The sequence below is a fragment of the Crocodylus siamensis genome, chromosome 9 (assembly GCF_052110815.1).
Source record: "Crocodylus siamensis isolate JL-2025a chromosome 9, ASM5211081v1, whole genome shotgun sequence".
Lineage (NCBI taxonomy): Eukaryota > Metazoa > Chordata > Crocodylia > Crocodylidae > Crocodylus > Crocodylus siamensis.
Genome location: NC_143403.1, coordinates 39534395 through 39550408, shown reverse-complemented (window position 1 = coordinate 39550408; position 16014 = coordinate 39534395). Strand labels below are relative to the sequence as shown.

The following is a 16014-nucleotide window of genomic DNA, read 5'->3' as shown; positions in this document are numbered from 1 at the left end:
TGTCCCTTCTCTCGAGCTCACTGCTGTTAGCATGAGACCTTTTCCTCTTGCAGCTTTTGCCAGTTCTTTATATCTTAACATTCCAGTTCTTCTCATCTATCAGGTGATTTTTTTATTTTATTTATTTATTTAATTTTTCAAATCCTTCCCCTTATGTAAGCTTCCTAGGTTCTCACCTTTTTATTTGTTTCTGAAGCTCTGCTATTTAGGTCACCAAAGTACTTTATTTTTGTTTTGTCATATCAACTGTATTCTAAAGTTATTAGGTCTTTAGAGATTCAAATAGAAGTAGTTCTACTGTATCAAGGAGGATTCTCTTTCCTTGGAGAAGAGGGTACTTTTTCTTCAAAAAAAGAAGTTATATGGGGGATAGAACATGAGCTACCTTGTATTCTTTGGCATTGCCTCCAATCTGGTTCTTGTGCTTCTTCTTAAGTTACTAGCCTGTTGCTAATGCTACAAGGTAGAATTTCTGATCACAGCAGATGAGCATTGCCCCAGAGGTTTTGGAGATGGTTATAGCATATCTCTGTCCTCTGTTTCCTTGAGTGATTGTTGTTTGACAATTGTTGTCAAACTATATTGTTTGTACAGCTATAGTGCAGGGAACTGGGTTTTAATGCTGTATCCCAGGAACAGTACAAAATAAATTTATCTTGTGGCTATCTGTGCATTGCCTCTTGCTCTAAATTAATTTTTTTTTTATTCTAGCTTTTTCATGATTTCCCCTACTGACCAGCAAGTACATTGTTGGACATGGCTGAAGAAGCACATGCCCAGTGACAGTAATCTGTTGCTGGAAGATGTAACCTGGAAGTACACTGGTAAGAGATCTCTGGAAGCAGAGTTGCTTACACCGTAGAAAATCGCATGACTCTTGACCACCACTACACTAATCCTTTTAATCTGAGTTGCTCACTGTGTGATGCCTGGTCTCTCTCCTGAGTGGTACATACAACCAAGTACTATGTATGTTTAAACAGTTCCTTCCAATGTATATATGCATAGACAATCACTTCCATTTCCATGTGCACTCCTCAAGGAAAATCTAGTTGAGCCTGCTTGAGCTTTTCCCATTTCTGAATTCTCTACAAGCCATGTAACTATTGCATAATATGTATAATAACTTTATAATATAGATAAAATCATAGAGACTGAAAAAAAGATAAGCACAAGGCTGGTGAACACTTTCTGTGTCATTGGACTTAGTAGTAGAAAACCTCTTCTTTTTTCCATCTAGCTCTCAATCTCATTGGCCCTCGGGCTGTGGATGTCCTGTCCGAATTATCCTATGTCCCAATGACTCCAGAACACTTCCCCTCTCTCTTTTGCAAGGTGGGTTACTTGGTGTTTACAGGTCAGGTCAGGCTATAAACATATATTTACTGACATAACTGAACTAGGTAGATAGCAATACTTGCTTTACTTTTCTTTAGTTTCCTCTCTTTAAATCCCCATACTGAATTACAGCAATACTTATTTGAAATGCATTGTTCAGTACCTGAAGTTCTATTTGGTATTTCTGTTTGTTTTGTGGTAATAGAGTATGAAATTGGCAGTCACTAGTGGCAGCTGGTATCATTTTCTATAGAGTCACTGTCTTTCTCCTTTTTTATGAAAAAGTAACTGGTAAGCCTCTTCAAAATTATATTTGACCTTTTTGCTCAAACTTCATGGCTTTTAGTAAACTTGAATAATTTCTGAATGCCTTGGCTATACCAAATAATATGTCATTATTCTTGAATTTGTAAGTCTAAAACACCTTCCATACACTTGCACTTTCCGGTATTCCTGAGAGAGAGGTTAAAATACAGGGTTAATTAGGGTTTCAGTCTTTAATAATCCCAGAAACTTTTAGCGAACTATTTTTGGTCAAGCAGTAAACCTGAATCATAAACAAGTGCACAACCTAATGGAAAATAAAGTTCATAGTATGGGAGGAGAAAAAAGTGATTAGTGAAAACACGAGATGTTTCTCAACCAAAATATAAAAGTGGCACTGTACTTTTTGAGACCCTTGCAGAAATGCCTTAAAAGGAAGGCAAAGACTGCTTGTCAGTAGTCAGTATATTATTTCATCATTAGAAAGGTTCCAGCAGTTGAACCATAGATTTATCTTATTTTTTTAAGTAAACTCTTGGCTTTCACCCTTCTGAATGACCAGTTTCTCTGCCCATATCATAATGCTTAAAGAATAAGTGATATGGGGTGTCTTCTACTGAGAGTCCATTAGCCAGTTCAGGAGTTTATTTTCCTTTCCTTACAGCAATGTGTTCATGTCAGTCTCTGACCCTGTGCAAGAAACTAGCCATAAGCCATACATGTCTAGTGTGCAGATGGGTAAATTGGAATGTCTCCTGAATATTTTGCTGTGTATCTGTGCTCTTGGGTTTATTTTGTGTGTATGCCACTTTGTTTTCTCCTCCCTGCCTCCAACATACATGTACACATAATGTTAACTGAGAGAATCCAGCATCACTTCTGCCACTTCTAAACAACACTAGACCTGGTTTCTTATAATCACAGAATGGAATTATTCTTCTCGCCCTGCAATCCATTATGTCCCATTGGGAAGATCCTAAAATTATGGGGATGTCCACAGTTTACCTTGTACTCATGATTGATATGACATGATGATAGGCTGCTTTTTCATATTGCTAGTGAATTGCTAGTGTGTGAAAATCTAGAGTTTTCCTGAGTGCATTTTCCCTTTTTTGGCATCTGAGGAGTCAGGGCTGTCCTTATGAGAGCTAATCCAAAACTTGTTTGAATTTAAATTCTGCTTTTGAGGTGGGGAAAGAGAAAAGGTTTAGCCAATGGGCGATTGTTTATAGTCTTACGTGTGATTCTTTGGTGCCATGCTATGGTTTGAACGTATTTCTCCTGCCTTTCAATTTCTGCAGGAGATGAGTGTGGGGTATGCTAATGGTATCCGTGTGATGAGCATGACGCACACAGGGGAACCTGGATTCATGTTATACATCCCTATAGAGGTGAGAGTAGTTCTAAGCTTAACCATTCAGAGCAATTCATGAGGCTTTAATTTGAAAAGCTTCCACCTTAACCAGCTGTCAGTGAAGAGACTGGTTTCCTACTTGTGGTGGCTACAGTTAATTTTCTAGGGTAGTACTCTGTGATGCAAAATATACAGGTGGTTTTGGTGGGAGCTTTTAATTCTAAAAGTGAAATTAGTGCTGGCTGAGTTTGCTTGTTAGAGTTGATACTGAATTATGTGGGAAAAGAGAATTGCTGAATAATACTTTTTTTTTTAGTCTTAGGGTACAAATCCTACTGTTCTAATGTTTACAATGCATGTATAGGATCATATATTTCTGTGGAGTCATTCACCATGTCAAGTCTTGGCCTTATGAAACTGTGGGACTGGAGAAGGTGGTATTGGGAAACTAAAATCAGATACAGTCAGATTATGGAAGCTGGAACATTATTTAAGAGCAAACAAAAGGAAATGTTATTTCCTACAGTCTGTAGTTAGTCTGTAGCAGTCACTGATGTGGAAGATTGTCCCAGATTCTGGGTGGATTTTAAAGAGGGCAGCGTAATTTATACACTTATTTGTAGTAGTGTTACCTCAGGCAAGGTAATAAAATCACTTGCTTCATTGCATAATGTTACAGGTGATGTGAAGTTTCCTTGCTTTGTCTGGCACTGCATCTTTGGCCAGATACGTTGTATGGGTTTTGTACTTTCTCCAAACCAGAGCCCTAAAAGATAGCATATGGAAGTTTCCCTGGTATTGCAGTAGAGTGTCACATTTTTCTCTAATGTTATGTCTAATGGTAATTCTGAATTTGCCGACTCTTTCCTGTAGTATGCGCTGCATGTGTACAATGAGGTGATGAGCGTGGGACAGAAGTATGGCATCAGGAATGCTGGCTATTACGCACTCCGCAGCTTACGCATCGAAAAGTTCTTTGCATTCTGGGGCCAGGATCTGGACGCCTTCACGACCCCCATGGAATGTGGGCGAGAATTCCGCGTCAAACTGGAGAAGGTACCGTGTGAAACTGGAACCAGTTCCCTCAGCAGGATTTCCATTTGAGAATAGGAAGGGAATATAGTATTGCAGCAAAGAAGACAAAGCAATACTAGAATGAGAGGAAAGAACTTTTTAATGGGATAAATCCCCAATATAGATCTTTTCATAGAGAAGTGGGGAAGTTAGTGTGTGAAAATATTAATGGTTGATTCTGTTGGGTCTTGAAAGTGCTAAAAATTAGTACAAACACTATACATCCCAGCCAGTGTGGCACTGTCAGCATATTTGGTACATAACCTGTTCTTTGCTTCTCCCACGCAGATAAAGGCTCAATGGGAATGAAAGGCACTCAGCATTTTACAGGATTCAGTCCAATTTTTTATTGTTAGTGTTCCAATTATAGACTGGCACCCCACCCCCCAAAAATAATCACAGAAAAATTGGTTGACTGCACAGGGTCACCAGTTCCACCACCCTTTTAGCATGCTGTGCACAGTCATCTACTCCATGATAGAGGTGGCAGGCTTACTTAAGTGAAGGAAGGACCATAATGGCTGGATGTCTCAGATCACCACAGTTTCCAAGTCACCTTCCTAGTCTGCTCCACTGGAATGAGACGCCAAACCTTTGTTCTGCCTCAGGCAGGCTAGGAACTCAGAATCCTAAGACTCCTGTGTCAGCTTGAGGCTTCCAGGCCCCTGGTCTCCACAGCAAGTTGCTCACAAGACTTGGGCTCCCAGTTCTGGAGCAGTCCATGTCACAGGTCACCTCTTGAGCCAGGGAAGAGCTCCCAAGATGAGCTGGCAAGAACACATGCAGAGTACTGCTCTTACCATGCTTGTGTTTTATTGTAACTTGATCGAAGGCAACAGTGAAACATTCAAAATTCAACAAAATCTGCATTTTCCAGCAAACAAAACAAAATAATGTTGTTAGAAAATTCCCATACAAGGGACCCCCTTTTTCCTGCCCTATGTCCCTCAAAACATTAGGAAAATTTGGATTTTGAAGCCTGAAACCAGGGTTATTTGGATCGATAGTTTATGGCTCTACGTATCTTACCTTTGAATCCCAAACTGCAATTCAGATCTGGCCTTTTAATAAGAACTGGTCTTTGTTTGACCCTGTGGACAGTTTCCATTTAACTAAAATATTTTTCTGTATGTATCGATGTGGGCTCTTAGGCTGAAGGCAGTATGGTGATCCTTGGGCAAAATTATGGGTGATACAGAGGATGCCTTTTTTATTGTAATATATTTAGTGCATTTAATTCTTGGGTCCTTTATTTGGGTCCTTTATCTTTTCCTTAGTTGTTTGATTCTTCTGTGGGATTTTGTAAGAGCAGTATCAATTCAAGAACCACCAGCTTCTATATTTGAAGGAGGGAAGCAACATTTGAGATCAGTTCAACTGCACAGGGAAGCCTTTGGAATGCCAGAGCCTGTATATGGCAGGATCTATCTGTAAATGATTACTGTGTGAAAGAAGGTGGATTTACATTGGATTGTTAGCTTGGGTTCTGAAAGGGTTGATTTACTTTAAAATCTTTATTATGTTCTGGTTGTGCTGCTAAAACTGTGGGCTTCAGTTGCTTCATAGATGATTAAACAAGTATGTATGGAGTTATTTGATTTTTGTTGTTGTTGTTAAGGTTCCACAGGTGTTTGCAGGGATGTTCCTTTTACAACTAAGTATGTGTGGGGGTGAAAGCCATCTTGGAAAGTAGCCATTTGAGAAATGTGATCCCTTCTTGTCTCTTGTCAGATGGGTATAAATTAGCATACATTTCCTCATATACTAACTCAAATCATATGGCTGGGAAGTAAACTTGCTGAAAAGTGGAGAGACTTTTACCCTTGCTAGCAGTGGAAGATAAAGCAAGCCCCATCCAGTTTCTTCTAGTGTGGCTAGAACAGAGGGTTGTGGGTAGAGATCCGGTTTCTATTCCTGATTCTACCTCTGGGTTTTATGACACTGGAGCAAGTAGCTGGGCCTCTGCATTACAACTTCTGAACTGGAAATGCTAGTAACCTATCCCCCTTTTTGAAAAATGCCTTATTCCTCTGACAGGTAGATTGCTCCAAAGTGTCAAGTAGTATTTCTTTAACTCCAGATAGAGGAGAAGTTCTTCTCCCTTTCAGCAAACTGCTTGTGATACTGTACCACAAGAGAGAGACCTTCTGAAAACACGCAAAACAAATGAGGGGATCTTCAGGAACTAAGGGAAAGCAGGAGACTGAAAGAGAAGATAATATGTTAAGGCCATCGGTACTCACTCTGAAAAACAAAATAAAAAATAACCCCTCTTGTATGTTACCCATAGAATGGGGCCACGTGTTACTAGACATTTCATTTCTTTATATTCTTAATTGTGTGCACCATCTATCTTCCTGTTTTAGGAGAACATTACATCCTTGTGCCAAAAACAACACTTACAGAATGAAGGCATATCAGGGGACATACTCAAAAAGCCTTGATTTATACTTTATAAAATATGGGAAAGGGTGAAGCCAGTAATATTGCTAAAATTGGAATTATTGTAAGTGTGTGCACTGTTAGTGCCTGTTTTTTCCCACTTTTAATGCAGTTTAGCAGTAGGAAACAAGAAAAAGTGGTACCCTGTAAAGAGCCAGCTGTCTGTGAAACACTGTTTGAAACCCGTGCCTTTTTAATGTTTTGTTTTTGCAGAAGGGAAGTACCTGCTTTTATAGGGAAAGAATTGCTTGCTACAGAAGCATAGAACAACTTTTTGATAAAAAGTATCTGTCCCTTAAAATTCAGCAGCTGATTCAGGTTCAAGTCACATGTCCTTCATTAGCGGCCCTTTCATTTTCTTTCCAGGGGACTGACTTCATTGGTCGGGATGCACTGATGCAGCAGAAGCAAAATGGTGTGTATAAGCGCTTCACCATGTTCATCCTTGAGGATCATGACACTGATTTGGACCTCTGGCCTTGGTGGGGGGAACCTATTTACCGCAATGGTTGCTGTGTTGGTAAGACTACCAGCAGTGCCTACAGTTACACTCTTGAACGTCATGTCTGCCTGGGCTTTGTTCAGAACTTTGATGAGAAGACTGGGGAAGGGCTAGTGGTAACACCTGACTTTATCAATCGTGGAGAATATGAGATTGATATTGCTGGACAACGCTTCCAGGCTAAAGCCAAGCTCTACCCCTTCAGCTCCCTCTTCACACAGCGACGTCGGAAGGATGAGATGGAACTGAGCAGCTATCAGGGAAAGTAACAGCATCTGGCTATGTGCCTCTGAAGCTTGTCACCATTCTCCTCCGATTTCTGCTTCTTATACCTTTTCACCCATATGGCTCTTCCTCCTTTTGTCTTTCAGGTTTTAAACCTTTTGGGAATGTTTAAATTTTGTACATTTTATAGCTTTAATTTTCACTTTTCCCACCCCTGCAATCTTTAATCCTCTTCTTTAATCCTTCCCTTGTCATGCTCCTGCATAACCCTGTGGCAGAAGCATGGCATTGTGTTTCATCCAAGAGGCCATGTGGAGTACATGTCAGAAAGCTCACAAGGGAGTAAGCAACTTGAAAGGCCATATTCCAATGGCCATACTCTTTGGATACTCTTCAAATCCAGAATGTCAGATGTGTGCTGGCCTGTAATTCTGGCTTCTTGTCCCCTTTGGCCGAACTCTTATGCGACTAGACCCACAAATTGCAGTGGAGTTGCCAAACCTTTCATAACGTGCACACAGGGCCCGCCTTGGGGGTGCTTATTAACTGCTTGGTTCCACTGAGATCCTGCTGACAATTCTCTTGTTTTAGAGGGGTCAGAAATAGAGTGATCAGCTACCTCACTGGCATAAAACGCAACCACAGCATAATGTGAGCAGCAGTCCAGTGACCATTTTTGCTGCGTTCCAGGTGGTCCTGCCCCTCACTTGTCATCCTCCTCTTCCCTACAAGGGAGTGACTTTAACAGTTTTGTTCATTAGGCTACTGAAATAACAAAATTGGTTTTGGTAAGTTTCTCCCCACCCCCTTTTGCTTTGGGACACTGAAAAAGAATGACTTTTTTCTGGACATAACAGATTCTGGAAGTGGTATCCAAGCACGGTATCCAGGCACTCAAAACCTAACAGGCTTGCATTGATTATGAAGAACTAAGATAGAATGGTGAGAAAAGGGATAAAGGATGTTAAACTGTATTGGGATTCATGATGAAAAGAAGAAGCAGTCTAGCCTGGAGGCAGGACTTCAGTTTACTTCCTGTGAATATCTGTTTCCTTTCCCCAAGGAAGCCCTCTGGGCTGAACCTGTTGTATTTTTAAATGGCGTTTGGGTTTCCTTCAGAATAATACTATTTTATTTATAACACATTTCCTTCTTTCAGGATTCCAAAGTGTTTTTAAGCTTACTTACAGGAATAAATTGTCTAAAGTTTATACTTCAGACACCTCTTGAGTATAATGTAAACGGCTGTTTGACAGGTCACAGCTAATAGTAATGTACAAAACAGGAGTAGAATACTGCTTCTGATTAATATGATTTATGTAATTTGTCCAGTAATATTGCTTGTGGAGTTTGAACATACTGGGATTTGCTCTGTATTTCATCTAGAAGTTTCACAAGGTTTCTATAGCAAATGATCAGAATCTTTGTTTCACAGCCACGCCGGTGGGAGAATAAATGCATACAGAGTTGTGTTCAGAACTGCTGTAGAGGACTGTCGCCTTATGAATCACCAGTGTTATGTTCTGTAGAATGCTTAGCTCTCTTTGGAGGTCTCCCACTGAAATAACACTCAGTCCTGACTTGTTTTAGTTTGATAACCATACTGTTGACTGATGAGCCAGGATGAATTTTTACTACTTGGCACCCTGCAATTCTCAGAGAAAAGTCTTAAAAACTTTCCTCTCATTTAGCACAAAAACACTTTGTGTGGGGATGCATCAGCCATTCTGCTCAAGAAGGACAGTGTAAAATATTGTACACAGTAAGGGAGGATTGAATTAGCAGAGTATAACTACCCAAGTTGGTGTTTGGTCAGAACACCGTTCAGCTGCTTATCTGGAGTGACAAGGCAACACTTTAACGTAACCAGAAGAAAAGAGTAGTGGACAATTGACACAAACTCCTAAACCAAGCTAACCTCACCTAAATCAATGGAAAATTACTCTTAAAAATATCAGAATAAAACTTCACTGGTGTAGATTACATCTGCTTTAGGTGCTTCCTGTCTGCATCCATACTGAAGTAGCTGTTTGCTTAAGTAGAGAGCGTTATCACACCTTGCTATGTACATCTACCCTTGGATAGTTGCATATCCATCCATTCCAGATCCTGGTATACATCAGTATAAAAAACAGATATTATACCAGAGTATGCGTTCATCATTCTGTGTCTGTAACAAAACCTGGTTCAGACTACAGCTAAAACCAGTAGTGTAGTAGTACTGTGCCCTCATTGCTTTGCCATTCTTTTTAAGCAACATTTCAATTTAAATCCTGTTTTTCCCCTTTCATAAATACAATTCTCTGGCACTATAGAATCTCTGTGGAAAAACATTTTAAATAAGATATGGCTTCCATAGCCCCAGAGAGGTCAGTACCTATAAACCTGTCTATTAAAAAAGAAAGTGATTTGTGACCTAGCCCTCTTCAAGAGTTCGTTTCCACATTGCTCCAAATACATTTAATCTGACAGTACCAGCATAAAGGAAGAAAATATTTTGTAATGGTGTCCCACAAATATAATTCTTTCTGGGTTGCTCTGTTCTTGCTGAGATGGTTAAGAGTTAAGTTCTTACTATTTTGATCCTGGAAGTGAGGTATGGTTTGGCCTGTAACACCAGCTCTGACTTCCTTTCTTATTACCAATTCTCTCCTTTCTTTTCCTCCCCAACTATACTCTTCAGATTCTGTTCAGATCTAGTTTTGTTTTTTTCTTGGTAGATATTTGTCTTTTGTGCTGCTGAGGATTAATTTGACTTTGGCAACTTGAATCCCAGCCAGAGAGACAATGGATTTTAAACTGCACAACCAGGTACTCAGGTCAAACACTGAAGTTGTGGCTTTTTCATAATGTCTTAATACCCTTAAAGAGAAATGGCAGTGTGTTTGTTTTTTGTGTATTTGATTCATATGTAATCATTCTAATCTCTGTATTAATAACAAAAGGTAAACTACTAAAGGATTTTAAAAGGTTTTTTTGGGGACTTGTGTATGATCCATTCCTAAAACTCTTAATGGAAAAATAATCTGAAGTGTGAAAAATGCAGCAGCTTTTGCATTTTCAACTATCGCCTTTGGGCAGACTTAGTATGTGTAAATGATTTGTTGACCCCCACTCCAGCCAGCTCTTTTCCAGATCCCTTTATTGGTCTCTTTCTGCATCAAGCTTAAAATCTTTAGTTTCAAGATTCTAGATCGCTCTTGCCAATGCCTATAACTCAGCCTTTATCTTTTTGTAATCCCCCTTCCTCATTCCCATGCTTTTTGCTTAATCCTTCTGGACTCCATCTATTTTCATGCTACCCATAGTCCATCTGGACCCTCCTTTTCCAATGGAGCAATCTCTTATCTGTCTTGGCTTGCCTTCCATTCATCTATCTGTTTATGCTTTGCATTAATTACGGTGTTCTCAGGGAATCACATCACCCTTGTCCATTCCTCCCTCCTCAACCTGTTGTCAGTTCCAGTAAACAGATGGCAAGTTCTCTGGTCAAGTACTGGTTCTGGGTTTTTTTGTAAAGCTACCTGAAGAATTACTTTGCAGGACATATGCTGAATTGTAGTGATGAATGCAGACAAAATTAGGACAGTGTTATCCAAGATACCATTTTTTTTTCCTACCAACTCGCATTTAAAAAAAAAAGAGAAAATCAAGCAAAATTGGGTGTCATGGTGGAAATATATTTATATAAGAGTCCTTGAAGCACCGATTATATGTTATTGACACATTCTAGTGAGAAGCCCCTAATGATAAAAGCACAATGTCAGTATCTTTAAACCCAGTATTGGACCTGTCCTTTTGTTAGGCATTTGCTAAATTTAATGGCATGGTTTTATTTTAATAAAAGCAATTGCTCTACAAAAGCAAACCAGTTTCTATATATGACCCAGGAAAGCTTGCAAGTACAAAAGTTTTCTTATTTTTAAAACAAAAATTAGGATCATGGTGAGTACAATAAAATATTCATAATTTTGAGATTTCTGCCATCTCAGTCTATTTTTCTAATGTTTGTTATAGCACCTATGGAGGCAACTAATTTGGCTAAGCTTTTAAAAGGTGTTCTGTTTTAAAGAAACTCTCAAGACATTGTAGGGGGATGTGTTTTAGTGTGAAGAGAAAATCTTGCTTAAACAGTTGAATATTCAAAGCTTCACTCTTGGTGTGTTGACAGTCCTTAGTGTAGGTATAATCCTTGCTGATTTTATGGAAGAAATACATAAAATTATTCTAAATGCCTCAATGATTTAGGTAAGGTGCTGTAGTGATAAACATGTAATGAATGCTCTTTACTTAAAATCTGTATACTGTACTTGAGGAACAGGCACAAATGTCAGCAGGGGCTATTAAGCAAACACTTCAGTGCAGTGAAAATGACCGGAGTGCTATTTGTTAATCTCCTTTTGCTACAGATGTGGAATTATGCAAAAGTGCTCACAGAATAAAATCAGTAGATAAACATCCAGCTAGCTGCACAGTCGGTGTATTTTAAGCATTTGCCCTCTACCTGTGTGCACTCTTTCTTTCCTTTTTCTGCTGCATAGAGATCACCAGTGCCTCATTACTTTCCAGAATTTAGAAAAGAAAATCCTTCCCCTGAATGCTGGGGGTCAGGAAATTCAGAATTTAAGGCTTTTCTCAAGAGTGTAAACTTGACTGTGGAGCACTTCTGTCTACTTACACTTTCTGGCAGCTTATGAATATAACTTACAGATGTCTCGACTTTCATATTTATGGGGCACATCTACATTACATTTCTTCTGACGCTAGGCTTGCCACCAACAAAATAAGCCTCACCCACTCGCTGCTACTTGAGAGTGCTCGAGATAAGCAGTTCAACTGTGGAGATGGCTCAGAGTTGCCTGAATGTCTTCCTTTCCCTGCTGCACCCCACCCTTCTCAGCCCAGTGCCATTTGCAGACGCTTCCAGGACTGAGAGCAAGTGTGATGCCTGAACCCCTGTCTGCTTTTGGGATGCTCCAAAGCTGTTCACACAATTTAATTGCTGCTCTTGGGTGCTCCTGAGTAAGAATAAATAAACCAGAGCTTATATTATCAGCAGTGCTTAATGTTCCACTTTATGGCATTACTGTTGAGTATACTTATGCTGGAGTTGTAATATGAATTATTTAGCATTTCTATACTGCAGGCATAATTCCAACTGTCTAAGATGGTCCAGTTTTGGTACAAATACCATAGTTTCTTTACTTACAAGAAGGTACAGTCATCAAGGGGATAATGACTGTGTTGGTAAGAGACACTGAAGAAAGGAATGTATGATTATCAGTCAGCTTCCTGAATAATTGAATTCGGCACTACAGCCAACAACTAATTGATCTACCTATGTTTTTGTGTGATTTGTGGCAGAGTTGGGTAGCCATCTCAGTGACATGGGTAAGATCCTTTTTACACTGCAGTGTTTTAAACCATGTTGGGGCCAGCAGGTTCTCCTGCTAGGGCCTAAGTCTAACTCTTCTGAGTTCATACCTTTTGCTGTGTGTTGGATTCTGCTGTTCAGATTATATGTTGGTGTGAGCTTATCTCTACCAGGTCTCATACTGGTTTTTGATTGCTGCCATGGCTATAGATACAAACCTTTTTGTAAGGTTACATGCATCTGGGTTTTCCCCAACGTGTCCTCCTTTTTGGGTCCTCTGATCTCTGTCCGGGTGAGTTTTTGAAATCTGAACAAATGTCCAGGATTTTGCTCTGCTCTGCTGGCAGGAGCAGGCAGTGGGGAGCTGCGCAGCTGGGTTAGTGGCACTGGGGGCCAGTATCCATGGTCATGGGGGCAGAGCACTTGTGAAACTGCCGAGAGAAGAGGAGGCATAGCCAGGTCACCTTGCACAGCACACTAACCCAGCCTGGTGGGTGCTACAGGCATTCCCTCCTCCCTCCAGCCTATGCCCAGGCTGGACTCACTGTGCTGCCACCTGCATGAGCCACAGCTGCTGCAGTCTGGCCCAGTTGGGACTGGGGCAGCTGGGGGCCCCCTCCAGCAGAGCATGAGGGCTGTGGGTCAGGAGTGAGGGGTACCAGAGGGGGTGTGGGTGCGGAGTAAGGAGCCCCTAGGGGGTGGAGGCCTGTGGGCCAAAAGTATAGGGCACTGGCAGCATCAGGGCGCTGCGGGTCAAGAGTGAGGGGCACTAGCTTTGCTTGTGGGGGTGGGGGAGTGAGGGTAGGGAGTGAGGGGCTTTGGCAGTACCAGGGGGCTATAGGTTGGGAGTGAAGTGTCCCCCTGACATGTGCCTTCTTTTTTTGGAACTGGAAATAGAGTAACCCTACTTTTTATACATGATCTTCTGTGACAGCAATGATGTAATCCCTGTTTAGAGGCAAGTTTGCATCCTTCAACGTTAGGGATAAGTCTTCAGACTAACTCCTGAACAAGGCAGAATGCTGGCGATACAAGGTGGGTAACTGTCCCTCTAATACGTGCACTGTGCTGCCAAATCTGCTTTCCGTAATGGAAAAGTTATCTTCCAAATAAGTGTTTGGAAAATACCTTGGTAATAGGGCTGTGTGAAGCTTCGGGTGGTGGCTCTATTCAGAGGAGATTCAGCCCAGTCTTCTGAAAAGGTTCTGAGAGCTTTGATTCGGGCAGTCCCCAGTGGTGGCAGTAGGGAACTGCAGCCGACTCCCATCTGGTAAGTACTGGAGGCTGGGGGAGGGGACCATGGGGGGGCCCTGCAAGCCCCCCCACTCCCCCAGCCCCCCACGGCTGCCCCACCTGCCCCAGCTCCAGGTACTTTTAAAAAAAGCCCCAGTGCTCACCAGGTGCTGCCAGGCAGAGGGGTGATCCCTGTTGCCCCACACTGCGTGGGGGGCTCTGCATGCCACACCATGGGTACCCTGCCTGGGCCAGCTCCAGCCCTTTAAGGAAAAAACCCCAAGAAAAGCCCTGGGACTCGCTGCTCCTGGTGCAGCCTTGGGGCTTTGAGGGCTCATGCAGAGTCCCCCACGCGGCAGCAGGGATCACCCTTCACCAGCAGAAGCAGTGTGTCCAGGGGTTTTTTTCCTGAAAGGGCAGCTGGTCCGGGCAGGGCTCCCATGGTGGAGCTGGGAGACCGAGCGGGGAAGCGGGGCTCATACAGAGCTCCCCATGCAGTGTGGGGCTGCGGGGATCGTCCCCTGACAGGCAGCGCCCGCTGAGTCGGGCCTTTTTTTTTTTTTAACAGCCATTGCTGGGCTGGGAGAGGGCCTGGCCTGGAGATTTGGCAGCAGCTGAATCTCTGAATCAGATTCGGCTGAATCTAATCAAGACAGTGATGCGAATTACTGAATTGAATCACTGTCCCCCGAATCGACCAAATCTGAAGCAAATACTAGCTGCTTCACACAGGCCTACTTGGTAAGAATCTTCTTGTTTTTAAGGTCTGACTGGATCATCATTTATGTAACATCTTTGTTAGGAGGCCATTTACTTTTTGCCCCAGCTCCCTGATAACATTAACAGCTTCTTGGTTTGGCAGACCTACATCACTACTACTATAGCTCATGTTTTAAAGGGAACTAAAGGGTGCAGTGTAAGCACTTCCTGTTTCCCTGCTTATTGCCAGGCCTGCACTGTCTATGACATGAGGTGGAATGATTCTTTGTGAGCAGACTGCCACCATCTGAACTCTGTATGGAGCTAAGCATCTAATTTTGTGTGGCATTCTTATGGTGCGTGCAAGAATGAAAACATTTGTTTGCTCATCAAAAACGTCATCCCTGTAAAATCTACATTTTTTCCTTCAAAGTATTGAGTTTAATGGGCTGGGTAGAAACTTTTCTTTAAGTTTTTAAAATGTCAAGCTTTTCTACTACAGGACAGTAGTTTTGAAACTGTGAAAACATTGATAATAAGCTGTGAAAACACTACATAGTGCCTTACACCCATGAATGTTGTGCAGTGGATGCAACTGATGCAGGACAGACCTACAGCCAACTATATTAGCACTTGAATTCCCCATTCATTACAAACCACTTCATCTTTTTTTCCAAAGAGAGTGAGGCTCCTGAGGTGAAAACTGGCCGTTTCCAGAACAAATAATTATTTTAACCCCTTTGAACTCTGGGAATGTAGTAAAATATAATTATCACTATAAAATGCTTTCCAGTGTCATCTTTTGTGTAGAGCAGAGGCCTTGTCTCTAGCTGTTAAAATGCACAAGATGCTAATAAGCCATTTCCTGTGGGGGGACAGCTGTTCCTATGTGCATATGAAAAGGTGGACGTGCTGTTCTCCACCAATGCCACGTTATGACCTAACCTTGTATGCTGTATTTATATTATGCTTCATTTCAATTTAATATTTTCTGTTTTCTGTTAGTTTAAATGTTACTAGCCTTGTATATTAATAAAGAATCATTTTAACTCCTTTTGATGCAGAACTCTGTTCTTTTGGCAGAAGAGCCCAGTCACAGTGATCAGGTTTCTGCCTACTGTTAGTATCAACGCAAACTTTGGCAAGTGTGTATGTGGCTGAGGTCTGTAGGTATTTTTGTGGTTCCCTCTGGGGAGCACAAAAAAGAGGACACCTGTCAGGGGTACACCTTACTCCCAACCTGTAGCCCTCTGGCACTGTCAGTGCCCCTTACTCCCATGGAGGAACTGGAGGAATTACATATTTCGCTCTTGATCTGAGATGGTTTGGTCCAGCAGCAAGGTAAATTATAAGTGGTTCATCAGATGCCCTTATCCTGCAGTTGTTGCATGTAACTTTCCCTGCCCCCTGGGCCAAACAGCAGCAGGGCAAGCAACGCTGTTGGCACAGATGTCACTTGCCCTCTTGCTGTTGAAGGTCATCCCTATGGGGTCTACAGGGTGGGGTGGG

At 41.6% G+C, this 16014-nt stretch overlaps 1 protein-coding gene across 2 annotated transcripts in view; it reads left to right on the top strand.

Moving 5' to 3' along the window:
* Nucleotides 1-15552, top strand: part of PDPR (pyruvate dehydrogenase phosphatase regulatory subunit) — a 42490-nt gene extending 26938 nt beyond the window's left edge. For both annotated transcript variants that reach the window (XM_090062372.1, XM_090062373.1), the window contains exons 14-18: nucleotides 712-824; nucleotides 1241-1335; nucleotides 2904-2993; nucleotides 3830-4012; nucleotides 6839-15552. In XM_090062372.1, the coding sequence (XP_089918498.1) occupies nucleotides 712-824; nucleotides 1241-1335; nucleotides 2904-2993; nucleotides 3830-4012; nucleotides 6839-7243 (886 nt within the window). In that variant the 3' untranslated portion in view covers nucleotides 7244-15552. The remainder of the gene's footprint in view (nucleotides 1-711; nucleotides 825-1240; nucleotides 1336-2903; nucleotides 2994-3829; nucleotides 4013-6838) is intronic.
* The last annotated feature ends 462 nt before the right edge of the window (nucleotides 15553-16014 follow it).